The 23,176-nt window shown below is 40.6% G+C and overlaps 1 protein-coding gene across 2 annotated transcripts in view; it reads left to right on the top strand.

The window, feature by feature from the left end:
* Positions 1–8,672, top strand: part of LOC114627334 (leukocyte immunoglobulin-like receptor subfamily A member 5) — an 11,092-nt gene extending 2,420 nt beyond the window's left edge. The window contains exons 4-5 of one of the 2 annotated variants that reach the window (XM_028775074.1): positions 2,504–2,542; positions 7,798–8,672. In XM_028775074.1, coding sequence (XP_028630907.1) covers positions 2,504–2,542; positions 7,798–7,964 — 206 coding nt within the window. In that variant the 3' untranslated portion in view covers positions 7,965–8,672. Of the gene's footprint in view, positions 1–2,503; positions 2,543–2,684; positions 3,737–7,797 lie in introns of those variants that run through there. The other variant, XM_028775075.1, reaches the window with a different exon arrangement.
* The last annotated feature ends 14,504 nt before the right edge of the window (positions 8,673–23,176 follow it).

Raw genomic sequence — 23,176 nt, 5'->3', positions numbered from 1 at the left:
ATTATCATTATTATTAAATTTCATTTACGATATGATTTCAAAAGAAAGTTAACCCACTATCTTCAGATGAGTGGATGATATTTACATATGAGTTAGAAAATTTTGTCTTGATATCAATTCTTTCTCTCTCTATATATATATATTTTAAATGGATAATTAGTAGTATAACCAAAGTATTTATAATTTTTCATAAAAATTATATATGTTAAAGGGAGAATGACTGAGTTACCCAATGACCTAGTTAATAATTTCCAAGTTAGGGCTTTTGGAGCATTGTATTTTCTAAATAATGAAGTATACAAAAGAAAGCATTTAGTTTGTCTACATTATTTTTATTTAACATTTATGTAGGTTATTTCTCTTCCAATGGGTTTTCAATAGTTTTGATTGACTGATAAGAGACATCAGTAAGGTAAAATTTTTGCTTCCTTAAAATATTTTATTGGCATATGTTCATTTTCGATAATGACAAGTCTTAGAAAGATGTTTTCTTCCAAGGATATTGGGTAATTCTACTCTAGTCACACAATGGCACTTCCTTTTCTCCCATCCCTCTATTATCAGACATTCTCTCAGTCTACTCACAGTTTAATATACCCAAACACAGTCACACATGTATCTAACTTTATTGTGTATATTGGTGTTTTGCTTGCTTGTATGGCTGTAAGCTACTTATATGCAATACCACTGAAGGCTAGAAGAGGGCATCAAACCCTCTGGTACTGCATTTACAAATGGTTGCAAGCTACTGTGTGAGTTCTCAGAATCAAACCTGGGTTCCATGAAAGAACAGACAGTTCTCTAAGTGGCTGAGCCTACTATTCATCCTCACGGATATTATTTTTAATTTAAACTTTGAGAATTTCATAGATGTATACTGTCTTTGCATCATTCATATCCTTTATCTCTGTCTCTGTGCTTCATCTTCTCCTATATCCCTCTCAAAATTAAGGGCATTTCTTTTTAAATTATTTTTCACACACACATACATATAACATAAACATATATGGTCAATTTGCTGTTACTGCTATGTACATTTGTTTAGGGCTGACCACTTAGAATTGAATAATCTATTTGGTGGTTCTTCCCTATAAAAAAACATTCTCTCAGAAGCCATTTACTACCTGTAAGTCTTTATCTAGGCATAGAAACTTGTGAATTTTCCTCCATCCACACTGGTATGACAATTGTTATTGTAATTATTCAGGTCTTTTTTAGGCAACCATATTGTTGATATATTATGGGTACGCCCACCCTGTAATATCTAGAATACAAAATCCCAAATCAAGCATCCTGGTCAGCCAGCTCTTAACAATCTTTTTGACACGTTTTCCATGACATTCCCCTGGTTTTCAATACAGGAATTGTGCTGTATATGTATTAATTAGAGCTAGGCACTCATGGTCACTTCTCTGCATTTTGACCAGTTGACATTTTATTGGCCTCTGTCTGCTGCAAAAATATGATTCTTTAATAAGACGTGAAAACTATTATATATATGAATTTATGCATGTCTATATAACACCTATGAGTGAACATATTTTGTGGTATTTGTCTTTTTGAGTCTGATTTACATGGCTTAATGTAATGACTTCTAGTTGCACTTATGTCTGGCAAGCAGAATTTCTTGCATATCACATTTTTCCTGCCTCACATTTTATATCTCTATTTTTGTATATAGAATATAAACTGGTAATTATGTATATCATAGGTTTAAATGTATTTATTATTACAAATCCATTCAGATTAACATGTCTTTTTTTTTTTTTTTTTTTTTTTTGGTTTTTTGAGACAAGGTTTCTCTGTATAGCCCTGGCTGTCCTGGAACTCACTCTGTAGACCAGGCTGGCCTCGAACTCAGAAATCCGCCTGCCTCTGCCTCCCGAGTGCTGGGATTAAAGGCGTGTGCCACCACTCCCCAACATGTCTTGTTAATATGTTTTACAAGTTCATTATTTTACCACTCTCTGAAGACATATATCACATCTTACTAGAATACATCAATGTGTATGTATGTGTGCATTGATGCATTTGTGCTTTGCTATATGCAATAAAGCAACATGGGAATTAGCTGTTGTTGGTAAAGGGGGCAAAGTCACATTCTCCTTTGTCCTCCCAACTTCAGGAACTCCTGAGGAGGAGGCATCACCCTTCGAACTTGGGTCCTCAGCTGGTGAACAGAAACTAACAGAGGCTTCATTAATTCTTAAGTGGCAGAACATTCTTTTTATCTGTAGCTCTTAGGAGTCAGAAAAACTTGTGCTGGGACTAATATTCTGAATAAATGGTGAGCACTGGAGCTCTACTGGAGTAGAATTCAACTGGAGTAGAATTTATTAAGAATAAAACAGAGATAGCTCTACCCTAGCAGGGAAAGAATCTTCAAGAAATTATGTGATCAGACTAATATCCAAGCAATAAAAGAAATAACATGAATTCCATGTGAAAGGCCCGGGTTTCTTAAGTACTTCATACATCCTACCTTTTACCATTTGTTTTTCAGGAGTGTCTGAGACTATCAACTCATCCGAAGCCAAGGCAGGTGAGTAATTCAAGTTCTCCATTAAGGGTGAGATGCAAAGAATCAAGTCTTCTTTATCCAGTAGATTCAGGAGCTGTGGTTGGACATCCACTCATCTGGGAGTGAGGTTTTCTGCCCTGATCTGTTTGTGTAATGTCTCCAGTCTCAAAAACCCAGGATCATACAGTGGAAAACATCTTCCGGATGGCTACGGTTGGCTTGATCCTCCTTGTTTTTGGGATTCTGCAGTTAAAGGCATGGCACAATCAGAGACAGATCTGATATTCATCTGGGAGCCAAACAGAAGAGAGCACTGTATCCCTTCCTGGTGGCAGATTCTGGGAAATATGTCTGGGGATTTGAAGTGTTTTTTGTTTTTTGTTTTGTTTTTTAAAGAAAATCTGGGGTTTATGTTTTCAGTATTGTCCAGGAGTAAGTGTGTTTAGGTTCAGGGAGAGGACAGAGAATACAGCATTTCCACACTAGATTAAGACTATTTCTCTTCACCTTACTGTGGGCTCTTGTTGACTGATGCCTCCTCTGTTCTTACTACATGACAGTAAGGAAAGTCCTGTCCTAAAGATTCTTAACTTCATGTCTCTCTGACTTTTTCTTACTTTAATGTTACATTTTCATTCATTATAAATCACCAAATTCCTCACTGTACTTTGAGAGCCTGTCCTTTTTATTGAGAACAATGTATTTGGCTCAATAACAAAAACCACAAGCATAAATCAGATTTCAGAAAGAAAAATAACTGAATAACTGTAGGAATTTCAGGTCTCAAGAATCTCAGGTTACGGTAAACTCAAAAATTAATTGCCCCAGGACACATCGTGGCAGAAGCACATTCCAAAGACACATTGCAGAGGAAGGGCCCAAGATAAGGGTTAATCAAGAAACTGGGCCCTTAATAATACACCTGGGCAAATAGAAGTCACTTAGCTAACACTCATTGTTATAAAGATAATGTGATAATCTGAGTTGCCTAGAAACTGGGCCTGGGAATGGCTGTTGAAGTCAGCCTTCGTGGTTATTGATTAAGAGGTAAAACTGCCCATATAAGCCCTGTGAATATGGTATAAAAAGTGCTCCCAACTTTGGTGTGGGGTTCCTCTTGTTTGTGTACAAGGAAACCCCACTTCACTGGTTTATTATTATCATCATCATCATCATCATCATTATCATCATTAAACCTCATGTTTTTGTAGTGAATCCCCTGTCTGTGAGTGTTTCTGTGAAAGCGCATCCCCCTGGTTTGGGTCTTAGAGTTCAATATAACAATCAGGTCTTTCACCTCTCTTGGGGATCCTGGGACCCTTCAGTTACTACCACATACTTATTGTGTGGCCTCTCAAAAGGAAATGGACTGCTTGGCAGGCATCTGACATTCTTCAAGGACAAGGAAATGGGCTTCAATCAGGAATCTGACATTAGTCTAGAACAAAGAAGTAATTTCAGGCAGGAATCTAAATCTTAGGCTAGAACAAAGAAGTAAGCTTCAGACATGAAAATGACTTTGGGCTAGGACAGAGAAGTTGGCATAGATATTTTGGTCTTCCTGATAAGCCCTTTAGAGGTAGTGATCACGTGAGTGAACAGGGGACTTTGTTTAGTGCCTTGCTTGTTCTTTGACTATTTGTGTTTATTGTCTTGCTTGCTCCTTGGCTATTTGCATCTATTGTATTGCTAGTTCCCCAATCTAGAACTGACCTTAACATTTGCATGTAATTAAAATGGTATAAAAGCAAAAAGGAGGAGGGGGGATGGAATAGGAGGTTTCTGGGGAGGGGGAATGAGAAAAGAGGATAACACCTGAAATGTAAATAAATAAAATATCCAATAAAAAATGTAAAGAATTGCCAACCACCAACACACTGGTGTTTGAATGAGTTCTGTGGTGAGGCATTGTTAACATGCTTTGTAATATCATTTGTGTAATTGATGTATTTAATATAGTGTTTTCATGGCCAAGTTCATAGCATTCATGTAAAACATAGCATTCATGTAAAACCATGTGTGAAAGGTGTGGAAATGATACATAATGTTGATATACTTTCAGTTAAACTGTCTATTGCTGCCATATGCAAAAGCAATTGACATGTTAATAAATCAATCTTGAGTCATTGTGATATAATCACTTCTTTGGGGACTGCAGAGGTGGCCCAGTGATTTTGAGCACTTGGATGCTCCTCAAGCGGCCTCTGGTTCAATTTCCAGCACCCACATAGTGGCTCACAACTCTAGTTCCAGATAATCTGACATCTTCTGTTCTCCGTTAGTATGAACATCCATGTAGACGGCAATACACACACACACACACACACACACACACACACACACCACTGCTTAATTCAATAAAGTAAATTTACAAAATCATTTAGAGTTTCTACATGGAAAATCATATAATAAGCCAACAATGACAATTGTAGATCTTCATTCTGAATAGGGGAACCTTCATTTACTGGTCTTACTTCATTAGCTGGGACTTCAAGTACAAGGTTGAAATTGTATGACTAGAATGGACATTGCTGTCTTCTTCCTAACTTAATGTGAAATTTCTCATTTCTTACCACTAAATATGATGCTAATGTTAGTATCTTTAGTAGGATTTAATTCAGTGGAGAGAGTTCTCTATCCTTAGTTTATGGTGAGTGTTTATAATGAACAGCTTTTGAGAATTGGCTAATGCTATTTCTTTATCTCTCTTCATTCCATTATTATGTTTATTTCCACTTTTACTTGGTTGCTGTGATTAGTGATAATAACTTGTTTTGAAGGGTTGTTTAACCAACATTGTATAATAGGGTAAATCGTATTTGTACATTGTATATTAAACTTGTTACACAGCATTATACTAAATTTGCATGACCAACAATAGAAAATGTTCTGAAATGGTATATTAGGGAATTATAATAACATCATAAAGAAATCACATGGATACACATATATGGGTGATGTGCTATAATGGGATCAACATCTTATGTGTGATATTTTAGTTACTGGAATTTTGTTATGTGATTTATGAATGATATTTGTTGAAGATAGTATTTATGCTTATAGGAGATATTTATGTATACTTTGTTTTCTTATAATGCACTTATCTGGAGTTGGTGTTAGATTATGATGTTGGCTTCACATGGGTTAGGTCACTTTTAGGACATGAGTGAGCAATTACCCTGGTGGGCTTCTTTCTAGCATTTGACCAGATTATTCCAAAAATGGAACAAGAATGTGTACACCTTCCACATGTTTTCCTCCACTGAAAGATATTCCTTATTCTGTCATGATTTCATGAGAGTCTGGAAGCCTCAGATATTTATTCTATGGAAGAAGGAGGCAGCTCATGTTTCACAGCCATGAATTCGAATAGACTGCATATCACTGAGCTTAAATAAGCATGATCCAAAGGATTCCACACAGGAACCACTCAGCTGAGAGACTTTGGTCTTCCTTACCCACTATGTGGTCAGAACTTGTCTTCAAGAGACCCAACACTGTACGGAAAAGCAGAAGCTCATTGTATTTGTCTCAGGGAGAAAATCAGAATCGTCTTAACTTTACCAAATTTTGAGACTCCTCAGTAACGGAGAGATTGCTTTTTGAAGCTGTGAAAGGAGGAATAGGGAGCACCCAGAGTGAACTGACAGACAAAGGGCCAGATGGATGGAGCAGAGATAACTGGGCTTCTGGAAAGTCCCTTTACACCCAAGTCAGTCAGCTTCATGCAGGAACCAGAAAAGAGGATGTGGAAGTTGCTGTGGCAGAAGTTTAGCCTCTGCCTTCCTCCATGGTTCTCATGGTGAGTTTTTTTTTTGGGGGGGAGCACAGCTCATTTTCATGAAGTCTCATTATATCAAAGGACTATTTGTCTCCTGTTTCATACATTGGTTTCTGGTTCCCAGAAACTGCTAAAGTATTGATATGAAGAAAGAAAATATAATTTTACATAACAAAACAATTTTATGTATTAATATATGGACAGACTTTGAAATATACTCAATGAAAGGGTGGGAAACAGAGTGTAAGTTATTAGGTAAGTACAGCCCTATAATACATCCAGGACAGACAGATACACAGAGGCTTAAAGCAGGAACTGAGAGAGTGTAATAGAAGTGAACTCAAAATTTGCACATAGTTCTCTTGATGGTCGTGACAATGTACAGTCTAGACATAGACAGTTTCCCTGAGTGTACAAACTCCATGTGAGCAAAAAATTACTTGTTTTTCAGAGATCAACTTAATGATCTGAATATGGTTGCATCAATTTTTCTTTGCATCCTTTTTTATGTATTTGCACATAGGAAACAATGATGTTTGTGAATTGATTTGTTTTCTGCTATTTTGATGAAAATGTTTTTGAGATCCAAGTATTTCCTGCCTGGTGGGCTCTCCAGTATCGCTTAAGTACAGAATCATATTATATGTAAACAGGCTTAATTTGACGATTTGCTTTTTCACTTATGCTTTATTTCTTCCTCTTGTTTACTGTTCTAGCTAACATACCAAGAACTATGATGAATAAGAATGAAAGAGTAGAGCTGGAGAGATGGTTCAGTGGTTAAGAACACTGACTGCTCTTCAAGAGGTCCTGAGTTCAATTCCCAGCAGCTACAAAGTGGCTCACAACTGTCTCTAATGGAACCTGATGCCCTCTTCTGGTGTGTCTGAAGACAGATACAGTGTACTTAAATACATAAAATGAATAAAACTTAACCCAAGTTTTAATGCTTTTCAACCCAAAATTTTCTTGCCTTTTGTTTAAACATTTCCTTTTCACCCTAACAGGAACACCTAAAACAACAATGTTCGTGCTTTTCAATGGAAACTTTTCTTGTTTTTCTTTCAATGTTTCCTTTTCTCTCTAACACTCATGATACATGTCCAACATTTTTTTTCAACTTTTTTCTCTTTTTTTTTCCCAACTTTTAAGGATTTCTCGAAGGTTCAAAAATCATCTAATCTAATTCCATAGGTTAAATCAACTTGCTGATCACCATTTTTCAATCCTTAACTGACAACTAATTTCCTTTCACAGACAAACTGTTGCTGCCTATCCCAGATACATAATTAACATGAAGTTTTTCCCCCTCAGCCATCCAAAAACAGACTCAAGGATACCTTCCAGGACTAAAATTTCCTCAAACACCTTTGCCTTTCCAAGATTTTAATGACAGACCATGATGTGCTTGCTCCCAAGTGACTTAATGCTTAATACCCAGCCTTTGCAGACATCCCCCTGCCAGGGATGCTGCTTCCCTGTGATTATCCTACAGGTATACCCACAGATACAACAGAGACAACGCAGTCTCCTGGAATCTGCCTGGGACGTCAAGCTACATCCTTCCAGAAACCGTCTGACTGCAGACTCCAGAGACATGCTAAGACCTGGAGACACCGCCACCTCCTGGAACCTGCCCGGGATGCCAAGCTACATTCTTAGACACTCTTCGAGTCCTAAAGACAGATCCAGACCTTCCAGCTACAGACAAACTCTTTTGCCAAAGTGAAATAGCTTAAGTTACATGTTAGTGAGGAAAGCATGTCTATCTAGATTAATCAGATGTCATTTCTTTCAAACTGTACCACATGTATTTAATTGACTTAATGATCCCTTGCCTTCTCTACCACGCTCTCATCTCCCCTTACCATGTGACTTAATTGTGCTAACCACCTCTGGCCTACAAAGTGTTTTCTTTTTACTTCCTCATCCAAAATTTTCACCACAAATGACACAGTGATACCCCTCTTTTTATAAAAGAAAAGAGAGGGAATTGTGGGACTGTAGTAGGATGGCTGATTTTGGTTAAGCACTGGCTGGAAATAGCCCAGAGACCCAACAGGTGTCCATTGCTTGTGAGGGACAGGCATCTATTCCTCTGCACTCTCAGAATCCAGAATTCAGACATATGGCATGATCTCGGTTTGATCTGTACCTTGCAGTCATTTTTGGCTAGAGAGGGAGTGACTACAGGCTTCAGCCTCGAGAGATTTCCATATTCATGAGTTACCTGAAGGCCAAGAAGCATAGCTAATTAAGTTATTCCTTTTCCCAGCCCCTCCTCTTTCCCCCTCCCTATTTAAGTCAGGCCCATCCTGGCTTAAACTGGGGGGTACACCTAGACCATCTACACACACCATGAATAATAAAACTCTGTGGCCTTTCTCTTATTATTGGGACTCACTGTCAAGGAAAGACCTCCTGGGTTTCCTCCACATGGACCCAACAGAAGTTCACAAGAAGAGAGTTGGTAATGGGTAATGAAATGGGTAAGCTAAAAGTAGAATAAAGTAATATCATATGCTTCTGCCTTCAATCCAACAACAGTTTCGAAAACAGAAAAGACGACTATTTTATAAAAATAGCGAAAAATAAATAACTCTCCTCTGAATCTATTGCATGGGGAATTAAATCTGTTTTCTCACGATAGCCAGAGTAACTCAGAGTTCCTCACTGGGGAGGATGGTATTCCCCAGGCTTTCATCATCATCTTTTTATTCCAATATCATTAGTTGTAAAAGTCCCCTTCCCTTCTTGGCACTTGATGTTAATTCTTCAGTACCAGGGCTGATCTTTGATCATCTCATTATTAAACTTTAGAATTCTCATTTTCCTAGACTAATATGATCTCTAGACTCAAGAATCTCAGTACCCTGTCTCTTTTGTGATGTAAGCAGGGATAATCCTCATCTCACTACAGAAAATCTCCTCTAACTTGGATCAAATATATGAAAAATCTTATGAATTGGGTTAAGTAACTTTTCTCTTGCTGGAACAAAACTTCATGATCAGACCAGCATATAAAAGGACACTTTTAGGCCTGGAGAGATGGCTAAGCTGTTAAAGGCTATGCTCACTAAACAAAATACAAAAAGACATGTTTAACTGAGCTTGTGGTTTCAGAGGTTGCAAGGCAAAAGCATGGTGACAGGAACAACTAAGAGCTCACATCTTATCTTTAAAGCAGCAGGAAGAGAGAGGGCACAGAAAATGACATGAGTTTTTGAAGTTTCGAAGCCCTCATGAAATACCTCCTGCAATAATACTATACCTCCTTTTTTTCCCATTTTCCCCACCTCCCATCACATCCCCCTCCTCCTGCTTCTATGAGGATATGCCCCCACCAATCCTCCCACTCCCACCTCCCTACCCTGTAATTACCTCACACTTAACATCCAGCCTTCATGGAACCAAGGATCTCCTCTCCCACCTATGCCTCACAGGGCCATCTTCCCTTACATATACAGCTGGAGCCATGGATCCCTCCCTAAGTGCTCCCAGGCTGGTGTTTTGGACCCTGGGAGCTCTGGCTGGTTGGTATTGTTGCTCTCTTCATGGGGCCGCAAACCTTTTCAGCTCCTTCAGTCTTCACTCTAACTCCTCCATTGGGAATCCCTTGATCAGTTTAGTGTTTAGCTGTCAGCATCTGCCTTTAAATATGTCAGACTCTGGCAGACCTCTAAGGAGACAGCTATATCAGACTCCTGTCAGCATGAACTTCCTGACATCCACAACAGTGTCTAACTTTTGTGACTGCACATGTGATGAGTACCCATTTGGAATGGTCTCCAGACGGCCGTTCCTTCAGTTTCTGTCCCACACTTTTTCTCCATATTTGTTCCATAGAGTATTTTTGTTACTCCTTCTAAGAAGGACTGAAGCATCCCCAATTGGTCTTCTTCTTCATGAGCTTCATGTGGTCTATGAATCTTGGTTATTTCAAGCTTCTGGCCTAATACTATCTGGTCAGTTATCAGTGAGTGGATACCATGTGTGTTCTTTTGTGATTGGGTTACCTTACTCAGGATGATATTTTCTAGTTCCATCCATTTACCTAAGAATTTCTCGAATTCATTGTTTTTAATAGCTGAGTAATATTCCATTGTGTAAATGTACCACATTTTTTTTATCCATTCCTCTGTTGAAGGACATCTGGGTTCTTTCCAGCTTCTGGCTATTATAAATAAGGCTGCTTTGAACATAGTGGAACATATGTCCTTGTAATATTTTGGAGCATTTTCTGGCTCAGGAGTTCTATAGCTGGGTCCTCAGCTATGTCCAATTTTCTGAGGAACTGCCAGACTGATTTCCAGAGTGGTGGCACCATCTTGCTATCTCACCAACAATGGAGGAGTGTTCCTCTTTCTCCACATCCTCACCAGCAACTGCTATCACCTGAGTTTTTGATCTTAGCCATTCTGACTGGTGTGAGGTGGAATCTCAGGGTTGTTTTGATTTGCATTTCCTTGATCACTGAGGATGCTGAACATTTCTTTATGTGCTTCTCTGCCATTTGAGTTTCCTCAGTTGAGAATTCTCTGTTTAGCTCTATTTCACATTTTTAATAGGGTTATTTGGCTCTCTGGAGTCTACCTTCTTGAGTTCTTTGTATATATTGTATATTAGCCCTCTATCAGATGTAAGATTGGTAAAGATCTTTTCCCAATGTAGTGGTTGCCATTTTGTCCTTTTGACAGTGTTCTTTGCCTTACAGAAACTTTGCAATTTTATGAAGTCCCATTTGTCAATTCTTCATCTTAGAGCATATGCCATTGGAGTTCTGTTCAGGAACTTTTCCCCTGTGCCAAAGTATTCAAGGTTCTTCCCTAACTTCTCTTCTATTATTTTCAGTGTATTTGATTTTATGTGAAAGAACTTTATCCCCTTGGACTTGAGCTTTGTACAAGGAGATATGAATGGATTGATTTGCATTCTTTTACATGTTGTCCTCCAGTTGAACCAGCACCATTTTGCTGAAAATGCTGTCCTTTATTCCACTGGACAGTTTTAGCTCCTTTGTCAAAGATCGAATAACCATAGGTGTGTGGGTTCATTTCTGGGTCTTCAATTCTATTCCATTCATCTTCCTGCCTGTCTCTGTACCAATACCATGCAGTTTATATCACTATTGGTTTATAGTACAGCTTGAGTTCAGGGATGGTGATTCCTCAAGTTCTTTTATTGTTGAGAATAGTTTTTGCTATCCTTGGTTTTCTTGTTATTCCAAATGAATTTGCAAATTGCTCTTTCTAACACTGTGAAGAATTGACTTGGGATTTTAATGGGGACTGCGTTCAACCTGTTGATTGCTTTTGGCAAAATGGCTATTTTTTTTTTTTTTTACTATATTAATCCTGTCAATCTATGAGCATGGGAGATCCTTCCATCTTCTGAGATCTTCTTTAATTTCTTTCTTCAGAGACTTGAAGTTCTTGTCATACAGATCGTTCACTTACTTGGTTAAATTCACACCAAGATGTTTTATATTATTTGTGATTATTGTGAAGGGTGTCATTTCACTAACTTTTTTTCTCAGCCTGTTTACCTTTTGAGTAGAGGAAGGCTACTGATTTGTTTGAGTTGATTTTTGATTTGTTTGTTTTTGTTTTTTGAGACAGGGTTTCTCTGTGTAGCCCTGGCTGTCCTGGAACTCACTCTGTAGACCAGGCTGGCCGCGAACTTTAGTTGATTTTATAACCAGCCACTTTGATGAAATTTTTTAATTATGTTTAGGAGTTTTCTGATGGAAGAGTGGGGTCACTTAAGTATACTATCATATTATCTGCAAATAGTGAAATTTTGAATTCTTTCTTTCCAATTTTTATCCCTTTGGCCTCCTTTGTTTTCCTAATTGCTCTGGCTAGGACTTTCAGTACTATATAGAATAGGTAGGGACAGAGTGGTTAGCCTTGTCTACTCTCTATTTTTATTGAGATTATTTCAAGTCTCTCTCCATTTAGTTTGATGTTGGCTACTGGTTTGCTGTATATTGCTTTTACTATGTTTAGGTATGGGCCTTGAATTTTTGATCTTTCCAAGACTGTTTACCATGAAGGGATGTTGAATTTTGTCAAATTCTTTCTCAGCATCTAGTGAGATGATCATGTGTTTTTTATTTGAATTTGTTTATATAGTGGATTACAATGATGCATTCCCGGGATAAAGCCTACTTGATCATGATGGATGACTGTTTTGATGTGTTCTTGTATTCAGTTTGTGAGAATTTTATTGAGTAGTTTTTCATGAATATTCATAAGGGAGATTGGTTTGACGTTCTCTTTCTTTGTTGAGTCTTTGTGATGTTTAGGTATGATTGTGATTGTAGCTTCAAGAATGAATTGGGTAGTGTTCCTTCTGTTTCTATTTTGTGGAATAGTTTGAAGAGAATTAATATTAGATCTTTCTTGAAAGCCTGATAGAATTCTGCACTAATGCCATCAGGTCCTGGGCTTTTTTTTTTTTTAATTTCTGGGGAGACTTTTAATGACTGCTGCTATTTCTTTAGGGGTTATGGGACTGTTTAGATGGTTTATTTGCTCCTGATTTAACTTTCATTCCTGGTATCTCTCTAGAAAATTGTCCATTTCATGCAGATTTTCCAGTCTTGTTGAGTATAGGCCTTTGTAGTAGGATCTGATGATTTTTTGAATTTCTTCAGTTTCTGTTGTTATGTCTCCTTTTTCAGTTCTAATTTTATTAATTTGGATACTGTCTCTGTGCCCTCTGGTTAGTCTGCTTAAGGGTTTATCTATGTTGTTGATTTTCTCCAAGTACCAGCTCCTTGGTTTGCTGATACTTTGTATAGTTCTTTTTGTTTCTTCTTGGTTGATTTCAGCCCTGAGTTTGATTAGTCCTGCCATCTGTTCCTCTTGGATGTATTTGCTTCTTTTTCTTCAAGAGCTTTCAGATATGTTGTCAAGTTGCTAGTGTATGCTCTCTTCTGTTTCTTTTTCTTTTTTATGAGTTTTCCCCTTAGCACTGCTTTCATTGTGTCCAATAAACTTTGATATGACAAGCCTTCATTTTCATTAAATTCTAAAAAGTCTTTAATTTCTTTCTTTATTTCTTCCTTGACCAAGTCATCATTGAGTAGAGCACTGTTCAGTTTCCATGTGTATGTGGGCTTTCCATTGTTTTTGTCATTATTGAAGACCTGCCTTATTTTATGGTGATCTGATAGGATGCAAGGGATTATTTCAATCTTTTGGTATCTGTTGAGGCCTGTTTTGTGATTGTTGGACCCTAATAGCCAAACTGGGGGATGCTTTCCAGCAGAAACACCCATGAACAGAGGATTCAGTGCAAAGGCAAGAGGTTTATTGATAACCAGTGCACTGGCATTCCCCTGCACACAGGCTAGATGAACAACATCTAAAGCTAAGAGCAGCTTTTATACGAATTTTCACAGAGTTCATGAGGGCAGTTTTACAATCACCTCTTAGACAATAACCACAGAGGCTGACCTCAAACAGCCACTCCCAGGCCCAGTTTCTAGGTAACTCAGATTTGCCTATTATCTTATAACAATGAGTGTTAGCTAAGTAGCTCCTGTTTACCCATGTTTATGATGGTAAGGGCCCAGCTTTCTGTTAAGCTTCAATCCTCTTATCTTGGGCCCTCCTCCTGGAATGTGTGTGTAAGTCTTTGGAGTGTTCTTCTCCCAGAATGTGTCTCTGGGGGAGTTAATTTTTAAGTTTAAAATGAGGCCTGAGATTCCTTCAATTTCCCCCATTTCTTTCGGTTGATTCCAATCTTGGAATCACAAGTTTTCATTCTGGTGTACAGCATGATATTGTTGTCTAAGTATAAGCACTTATATGGTATTAACATGTTCATTACCAAATCTAACCAAGTGATTTAGAATGCAGGGGCCAAAAGTGAACAATAGAATCAAGATTATATGAGGTCCCATTATGGAGGAAACCAAAGTAGTAAACCAGGAAGATTTATTAAACCATGACTCAAACCATCCTAGATTCTGTTCTCTTTCTCTTTGTCTCTTATCCAGCCTTTCTCAGACCTTGGCCATGGAATCTTTGATTACTCCTGAGTGATCTATGTAAGAACAACATTCTTCTTTGAAGGCTGCACACAACCCACCTTGTTGGAAGAAGAGGAGATCTAATCCCCTTCTGTTCTGCATGCCTACCTCAGAAAGAGAGGCCAAGGGTTCCTGTAATTTAGAGATTGAATCTTCCATTGCCTGAATATCTACATCGATAGCCTCTCTAAGATCTCGGTAGTACTCAGGCTGTAAAGCTAGGGTGGTTTCTCCAGTGGCTATCCCTGCAGCTATCCCCACACCCAAAAGGACCAAGAGAGTCATGCTAATGGGTTCTCTCTTGGACCTGTGGAGTCTTCCCTCCGAGACTTCTAGGAGATCATTTTCAGCATGGTATATTAGCCTAGGCACTAGCTCGACCATGACACAGAAGTCTTGGGCTTGGTTCAGCACCCTGAAATTAACACAGGGAGTGAGTCCTATTCTACATGATCACCAACCATCTTTGGAGGGGTTGGGTGGGGAACAGGTAACAAACACTGTCTTCCTGTGCTACATGGTTGGTGGTATTGCACAGGTGAGAGTTCGTGTGTGGGACATTTCCCAGGCAGAGCCCTGGTCCAGAGATCAATGTGATCTTGGAACCTTGAGAGATCCAGCAGCAGCTTGAGGATCAGTTAGAAGTCGAGTAATTTCCTATGAGCCCTACAGCCTCATAGAAAGGGGGAGGGGTTGCATCATAACAGAGCCAGCAAGCCTGAATGGCATTTGGGTTAGTAGAATTTATCACCTCAAAAGCCCACTCTACCATCTGGACCAATCTGGGCTCCAACCCATCTGAACTCTCTGCCAGGAGTACCGTGGGCTGAGGAGACCTGGTTGGCATCTGGGGGGGGGGTGGAGGTTTCTGGTCTCTTACAATTTAGGGGTGGCAATAAGATGGACCTACTATAGAGTCTCCAGTTTGTGAGAGTACTTTCCACATCAACTTTTGAGGGGCATGAGAGTTACCCCCAAGGGCTAGTCCAGGCCTTCCTGCCAGGAATGGGATCATGGTCCAGACCACAAGTACCTCAAGCAGGATCATGTCAGTCAGCCCTAGTCTGTCTTTTGACCCTTATCTTGAGTGGACTTTGAGTGCACTAGATTGTCCAGTTGGGCAATGGTCCCTCTGGAGCTGATTTCGCATGAGAGGTGTGGATCCAGGCTGACAGTCCATCAACCTTCACAGCAGTGGGAGTGGTCAGCAACACCAGAAATGGTCCCTTCCAACGCAGTTCTAGAGTTTGAGCTCGGTCCCATCGGATGTTGACCATGTCTCCGACCTGGAATCTATGGGATGTTTTCGGGGTCCCAGGTTTATAGGCATGGGCCAGCTGGGTCCACACTTCTTTCTGCACCACCTGAAATCCTTTTAACCTAGCATACGAATCACTGTTACTATGATAAGTAGGTTCAATAACCTCTCCTAAGGTGGTCAGAGGAGTAAGTGCTCCACACAGAATCTCAAAAGGTGTTAGGTTAAACCTTGAAGGGGTGTTTCTAGCCCTAAAATTAGTCAGAGGAAGGATCATCACCCAGTCTGTATTGCCAACCTCCATGCACAATTTAATCAAGGTGTCTTTCAAATTTCTATTCATTCTTTCTACCTGACCTGAGCTTTGGGGTCTGTAAATGCAATGAAGCTTTCAATCAATCCCTGGGTACTAGGCCAATTTCTGACTTACCTGAGCAATAAAGGCAGACCCATTATCTGAGCCAAATGCCTTTGGCACCTTAAACCATGGAAAGATTTCTTCTAGAATCTTTTTCGCCACCGCCATTGTTGTTTCTTTCTTTGTTGGAAAAGCCTCTACCCAGCTGGAGAAGGTGTCTACGAATATTAGGAGGTATTTATTACCATACCTGGTGGGCTTGATCTTAGAGAAATCTACCTCCCAATAGGCTCTCATTCTATCTCCTCAGAGGTGTTTGCAAGGTTCGGCCTTGGTTCTGCAGGCATTTACCTGCTGACAGGATACACATGTATGTACGATATCCTCAACGAGCCATGTGAGTCCAAGTACGTGGAACTTGGTGTTTAACATGGTGGCTATAAGTTTCTTAACTCTGAGGTGGATCCACTGGTGCATTTGTTTCACCATCTCATTTGCCTCTTTCTGGGGCAGAATTATCTTTCCAGTTGGGGTTTTCCACACCTTCAAGTCCTTATCAAACTTCTTTTCAATTTTAGTCTTTAGGGCCAGATCTTGGGCCATATATAGGAATGGAGGTGTGGGGTCAGCTTTACTTTCTGTCACAGCCATGGCAAAAACCATTTCACCTGCTACCCTCTTCACTTCTCTGTCAGCCATATTATTTCCTTTTGTGACCAGTGAGGTCTCTTTTTAGTGGCCAGGGCAGTGGATAATACTCACTTTAGAGGGCAAGTATAGTGCCCCAAGTAGCTCCAAAATCTCAGTCTTAGTCTTAATCTCTTTTCCAGCTGGTGTGATGAGGTCTCACTGCTGGTAGATGGCCCCATGGACGTGGGCCATAGCGAAGGTATATCTACTATCTGTGTAAATATTAACCTTTTTATCGTTTTCCAACTCTAGGGCTTTTGTCAGTGCTATCAGCTCAGCCCTCTGGGCAGAGGTAACTTTGGGTTGTGCCCATGCCCATATTAATTTTTGTCCATCTACCACTGTGGCCCCGCCTTCCTTTTCCCATTTTCAAAGTAGCTTCTACCATCAGTATACCAGGTTACCTGAGCATCCACCAGAGGTTAGTCAAGTCCTTTCACCAGCCATGTGCCTCCACAAGCACTTGCTGGCAGTCATGAGTTGGTGTTTCGAAGTTCGGGTCCAGCAGCAAGGTGGCTAGGTTCAGCCCAGTGGCCTAGGTGAAAGTGATCCTGTCTGTTTTCTGCAGATCTGGGCCTTCTTAGCAGAGGCCCTGTATCCTAATTTCTCCAGTTCAGTTAGTAACTGGTAGGTTTCATTGAGGCACATGTCTCTGTTAGGGGCAGCAAGGAGAATGCCATCTACAAATTGAAGCAGAGTTACCTGGGAATTTCCTGCTCCAAATGGGGTGAGATCCCAGTGTAGAGACTCATCAAAAATGGTAGGGGAGTTCTTGAAACCCTGTCAAAGCCGAGTCCATGTAAGTTGTCCAGCTATTCCTGATTCCAGGTCCTTCCATTCGAAAGCTATGATTGGTTGGCTGTTCGGGCTCAGTCAGAGGCAGAAGAAGGCATCTTTAAGATCCAGTACAGTATACCAAGTCCTTTCTGGGGGAAGAGACCTCAACAAGTTATATGGGTTTGGTACTGTAGAATGTAAGTCCGTTGCCCATTTGTTTACTTCACAGAGGTCTTGCATCGGTCGGTAGTCATTGGTACCTGGCTATTGTACTGGAAGCAGCAGTGTGTTCCATGCCAACTGACACCTTTTAAGTATCCTAAGATCTAGCAATCTGAGGATATGAGGTCTAATTCCATCTCCGGCTTCCTTGTTCATTGGATACTGATGGACTGTTACTGGAGTGGCCAAGGCTTTTAGCTCTACATAGACCACCAGCTGGTTTTTAGCCTCACCCATGCCTGCGTTTTTTGCCTATGCTTGCAGAAACTGGTTCAGTCACCAGTTCACATCTCTGGGAGTCTCTTTTGAGTAGCCAAAGAGGCGGTATTCATCCTTGAGTTTTAGTCAGCACATGTAACACATTTTCTTGTCTGTCTTTTACTTGGGGGCCCTCTGGGAGGAAGTGAATCTGGGCTTGAATCTTTGCAAGCACATCCCTGCCCAAAGAGGGTAGGGGCATTCTGGAATGACTAAGAATGAGTGGGACACCCAGCCCATGCCAAGGTCCACTGTCCTTCGGGTGGTCCATGAATATTGTTTATTGACAGTAGCTCCCTGGACCCATGACCTCTTGCCAGACAATGGGCCCATGGTTTGTAAAAGGACTGAATGTTGGGCCCCAGTGTTCACCAGGAACTGGGTGGGCTTCCTCTCTACTTTCAGGGTTACCCTGGGCTCAGGAAGAAGGTCTGATCCCCTTCCTCCCTAGTCACTGTCTTCACCCAGGGCTAGTATTTTATGGCCTGGAGCTTCCTTTCAGGCTCAGCGGGGTCCATCCCCACTTTTCTTCTGGCAATCTCTTGCCCAGTGCCCTTTTTCTTTGCAATAGGTGCACTGATCCTTATCCACAGGCCTCCTTCGGTTGCCCAGTACTCTCTCACCTGGCCCTCAACTCTTCATAACCACTGTGGCCAAGATTCTAGTCAAGCTCCTTTCATGTCTATTTTCTTTCTTTAGTTCCCTAGCTTCCTGCTATTTCTGCTTCCTCACTTTCTCTGTTATAAAACACCTTTTCAGCTACCTGCACCAAATCTCTCAAGGACTTGTCCTGTAATCCATCTAACTTCTGCAGCTTTTTCTTTAATATCACTGGCATATTGGTCAATAAAGGCTACTATCACTGTTGCTTTATGCTTATCAGATGTAGGGTCATAAGGAGTGAACCACAAAACACCCCCATCAGTCATTCTAAGAAGGCTGAAGAGGATTCAGTAGGCCCTTAGACCATTTCTCTTATCTTGACCAAATTAGTAGGGTGCCATGCAGCCCTTCTGAGACCTGCCATTAGAGTCTGGTGATAGACCTTCAGATGCTTCCTACCTTCAGGCATGTTGAAGTCCCAGTCGGGTCTGGTCAGCGGAAACCCTGCATCTATCTCATTTTGCAGGAGGGTGGGCCTCCCATCTGTTCCAGGGACGTTCTTCCTGGTGTCCAAGAGGACATGCTTCCTTTCCTAAGTAGTAAGGAGTGTCTGTAAGAGCTGCTGACAATCATCCGAAGTGGGCTGTTGTGAAAAGAGGAGAGAATCAATCAGGCCGGTCAGAGCCTGGGGGTTTTCTGAAAAAGAAGGGTGATGAGTTTTCCAGTTATAAAGATCTGCCAATGAAAAGGGTCAATACTGGAGAGGTTGGTGGCTCTGAGCACTGGGGGGCCCATAGGCCCACAGACTCAAGACAGTGGTCTCTGGGATCACCTGACTACTCCAAGTCACAGCAGCCATACCCTCCTGGCCCCCTTCCATCGGGGGAGCCAAGGGTTTCACTGGAGCTGCAGTCCTCTGTGTCCCCAGAGGCAGGCTGGGGCCGCCGTTGGGGGAAGCGCTGGAGGATAAGGAGGAGGGGGGTCTAATAAGAGGAGGTCAGCATCTGAGGTGGGTAGGGTATTCTTTTCCTTGTCTTCTCCCACAGGACGTGAGGCTTTCCTCGCCTCATTACTGTCCCTCAATGGAAACACCTCAGTACTCAGTGAGCCTGAAAGTGAAACAAATAGGCAGACCCATAGAGTGGGAGAGAGAACCAGATTTTCCCAGACGATTATGTAGGGGATCTGGTCTGAATGTCCATTGGGACCTCTCTGAAAAATTCTTTCTTTAATCTGTTTAACCTTCTCTAGAAAGAAGGATCCTTCCTGTGGCCATGCCATCTGAAAAATGGCCACTTCAAGGCTCACAAGGTCTGTCATTTCTTCACTTCTACTGATAAATTATGAGCTCTAATCTTAACTTTAGTCCAGTGGTCAAGAGTCAGAGAGAGAGAGAGAGAGAGAGAGGTAGAAAGTGTCTGTTCTATAGTAGGTCAGTCAAAGTAAACTAGCAGTCCAACACTACAGACAATGAACAATACAAACAGAATCAGACATGGACAACCTACATGAGACCACCACAAGAGAGCAACAGATGCCACACTAGGCAGTGGTGGCTGCAAGCAGACCACCTTTGGGTGGAGAAGGACCGTTTCTGATCCTACCTCCCAGAGGGACTCTAAAACATCCTCCAGTGTCCCATGACCTGCAGCATGCTGGCACATCTACCCCACCACCTGGCCACTACAGAGGAGTTCCCAGAACTCAAAACCTGACCCTCTCCCAGGGTCCAAAACAGATTGCTCTCCATGGCTTGCCCAGACACTTCACAGACACAAAACAGAAAGCACACAAACCTGCTTGAGCTGACCACTGATCCCTGAGCTGCAGCGTCTGAGAGAGCATGCATATCTCGGTAGGACCTCCAAATGTTGGATCCTAAAATCCAAACCAGGAGATATGCTCCTGGAGAAACACCCACAGATAGAGGATTCTATGCAAAAGGAAGAGGTTTATTGATAACCAGTGCACTGGGGTTCCCCTGCATGCAGGCTAGAGGAACCCCAAGCTAAAGCTAAGAGCAGTTTTTATACGAATTTTCACAGAGATCATGAGGGTAGTTTTAAATCACCTCTTAGAAAATAGCCACAAAGGCTGACCTCAAACAGCTGCTCCCAGCCCAGTTTCTAGGTAACTCAGATTTGCATATTAGCTTATAATAATGAGTGTTAGCTAAGTAGTTCCTGTTTACCCAGGTATATTATGTTAAGGGCCCAACTTCCTGATAAGCTTCAATCCTCTTATCTTGGGCCCTTCTCCTGGATTGTGTGTGTAAGTTTTGGGGTGTGCTTTTCCCAGGATGTGTTTCTGGGGGAGTTAATTTTTAAGTTTAAACTGAGACATGAGATTCCTTCATGACGAATTATATGGTCTATTTTGGAGAAAGTACCATCAGGTGCTGAGAAAAAAGGTATATTCATTTGTTTTAGGGTGAAATGTCCTGTAGATACCTGTTAAATTCATTTAGTTCATAACTTCTGTTAATTTCATTGTGTCTTCGTTTAGTTTCTGTTTCCATCATCTGTTCATTGCTTAGAGTGGGGTGTTGAAATCCCCCACTATTATTGTGTTAGGTGCCATGTATGCTTTGAGCTTTAGTAAAGTTTCTTGCATGTATGTGGTTGTCCTTGCATTTGGAGCATAGATGTTCAAAATTGAGAGTTCATCTTGGTAGATTTTTCCTTTGGTAAGTATGAAGTGTCCTTCCTTAACTTTTTTGATAACTTTTTTTGAAAGTCGATTTTATTCAAAATTATAATGGCTACTTCAGCTTGTTTCTTGCTTGGAAAATTGTTTTGCAGCCCTTTACTCTGAAGTAGTGTCTGTCTTTGCAACTGAGATGTGTTTCCTGTATGCAGCAAAATTCTGGGTCCTGTTTACGTATCCAGTCTTTTAGTCTGTCTTTTTATTGGGAAATTTGAGTCCATTGATGTTAAGAGATGTTAAGGAAAAATGGTTGTTTCTTCCTGTAATTTTAGTTGTTAGAGGTGTAATTATGTTTGTGTAGCTATCTTCTTTTGGGTTTGTGGAAGATTACTTTCTTGCTTTTTCTAGGTTGTAGTTTCTTTCCTTGTGTTGGAGTTTTAGAGCTTTTGTCATGGAATATTTTGGTTTCTCCATCTACAGTGATTTAGATTTTTGCTGGATATAGGAGTCTGGGCTGGCATTTGCATTCTCTTAGGGTCTGTATGCTATCAGTCCAGGATCTTCTGGCTTTTACAGTCTCTGGTGAGAAGTCTGGTGTAATCCTTATAAGTCTGCCTTTATATGTTACTTGACCTTTTTCCCTTACTGCTTTTGGTATTTTTCTTTGTTTTGTGCATTTGATGTTTTGATTATTATATGATGGGAGGAACTTCTTTCTAGTCTAGTGTATTTGGAGTAATGTAGGCTTCTTGTATGTTCATGGGCATCTCTTTCTTTAGGTTAGTAAAGTTTTCCTCTATAATTTTGCTGAAGATATTTACTGGTCCTTTAAGTTGGGAATCTTTTCTCTCATTTATACCTATTATCCTTAAATTTGGTCTTCTCATTGTGTCCTGGATTTCCTGGATGTTTTGGGTTAGGAGCTTTTTGCATTTTGCATTATCTTTGACAGATGTGTCAATGTTTTCCATGGTATCTTCTGCACATGAGATTCTCTCTTCTATCTCTTGTATTCTGTGGGTGATGTTTGCATCTATGACTCCTGATCTCTTTCCTAGCTTTTCTATCTCCAGGATAGTCTCCCTTTGAGATTTCTTTATTGTTTCTACTTCCATTTTTAGATCCTGTGTGATTTTGTTTAATTTCTTTACCTGTTTGATTGTGTTTTCTTGCAATACTTTAAGGGATTTTTGTGTATCCTCTTTAAGGCCTTTTTACCTGTTTATCTGTGTTCTCCTGTATTTCTTTAAGGGAGTCATTTATGTCCATCTTAAAGTCCTCTGTCATCATCATGAGAAGTGATTTTAAATTTGAAATCTGATTTTAAGGTGTGATGGTGTATCTAGGACTTGCTATGGTAGGAGAACTGGGTTCCTATGATGCCAGGTAACTTTGGTTTCTTTTGCTTATATTCTTGCCCTTGCCTTTTGCCATCTGGGTAACTCTAGTGCTACCTGCATTCACTGTCTCTGACTTGAGCCTGTCTTTCCAGTTATGTTGCTTGTGTCAGAACTCCTCAGAGACATCTGGACTCTTTCAAAAAACGTTCAACAGGAGCATTGTCGTCTTTAAACGGCTGGAGAAATCCTGTATATAAAGGAGAGACTCTGAAGGAGGCCCACCCTAGAATAACTAATCTCACCCTGATAGTCTATCTCTGAGAATGTCCTTTTGGGGAAAGTCAAGTAAATAACTCTCCATTTTCTTTTCCAGTATGTCTTGACTCTCTCCACTTATTGTTATGGTAGACTGTAGTATGAGCTCTGGTTTTGTTTCTAGATCTAGGTAACTTATTATGTCACTGATTTAATGAGACATCCTAATTCCTGCCTTGGCTGGGCTACTCTAGGGCTCTTGACTCAGAAACTACATAGTTACCTCCCAGGGATTTTCATTAGAAGTGATCCCTCTTCTGTCTCTCCAGTTCTCTCTCCTCTCCTCTCCTCCCCTCTCCTCTCCTCTCCTCTCCTCTCCTCTCCTCTCCTCTCCTCTCCTCTCCTCTCCTCTCCTCTCCTCTCCTC

The sequence above is a fragment of the Grammomys surdaster genome, unplaced genomic scaffold, assembly GCF_004785775.1.
Source record: "Grammomys surdaster isolate TR1022 unplaced genomic scaffold, NIH_TR_1.0 252, whole genome shotgun sequence".
NCBI lineage: Eukaryota > Metazoa > Chordata > Mammalia > Rodentia > Muridae > Grammomys > Grammomys surdaster.
Note: the sequence above shows the minus strand (reverse complement) of the source record. Positions and strands in the feature narration are given on the sequence as shown.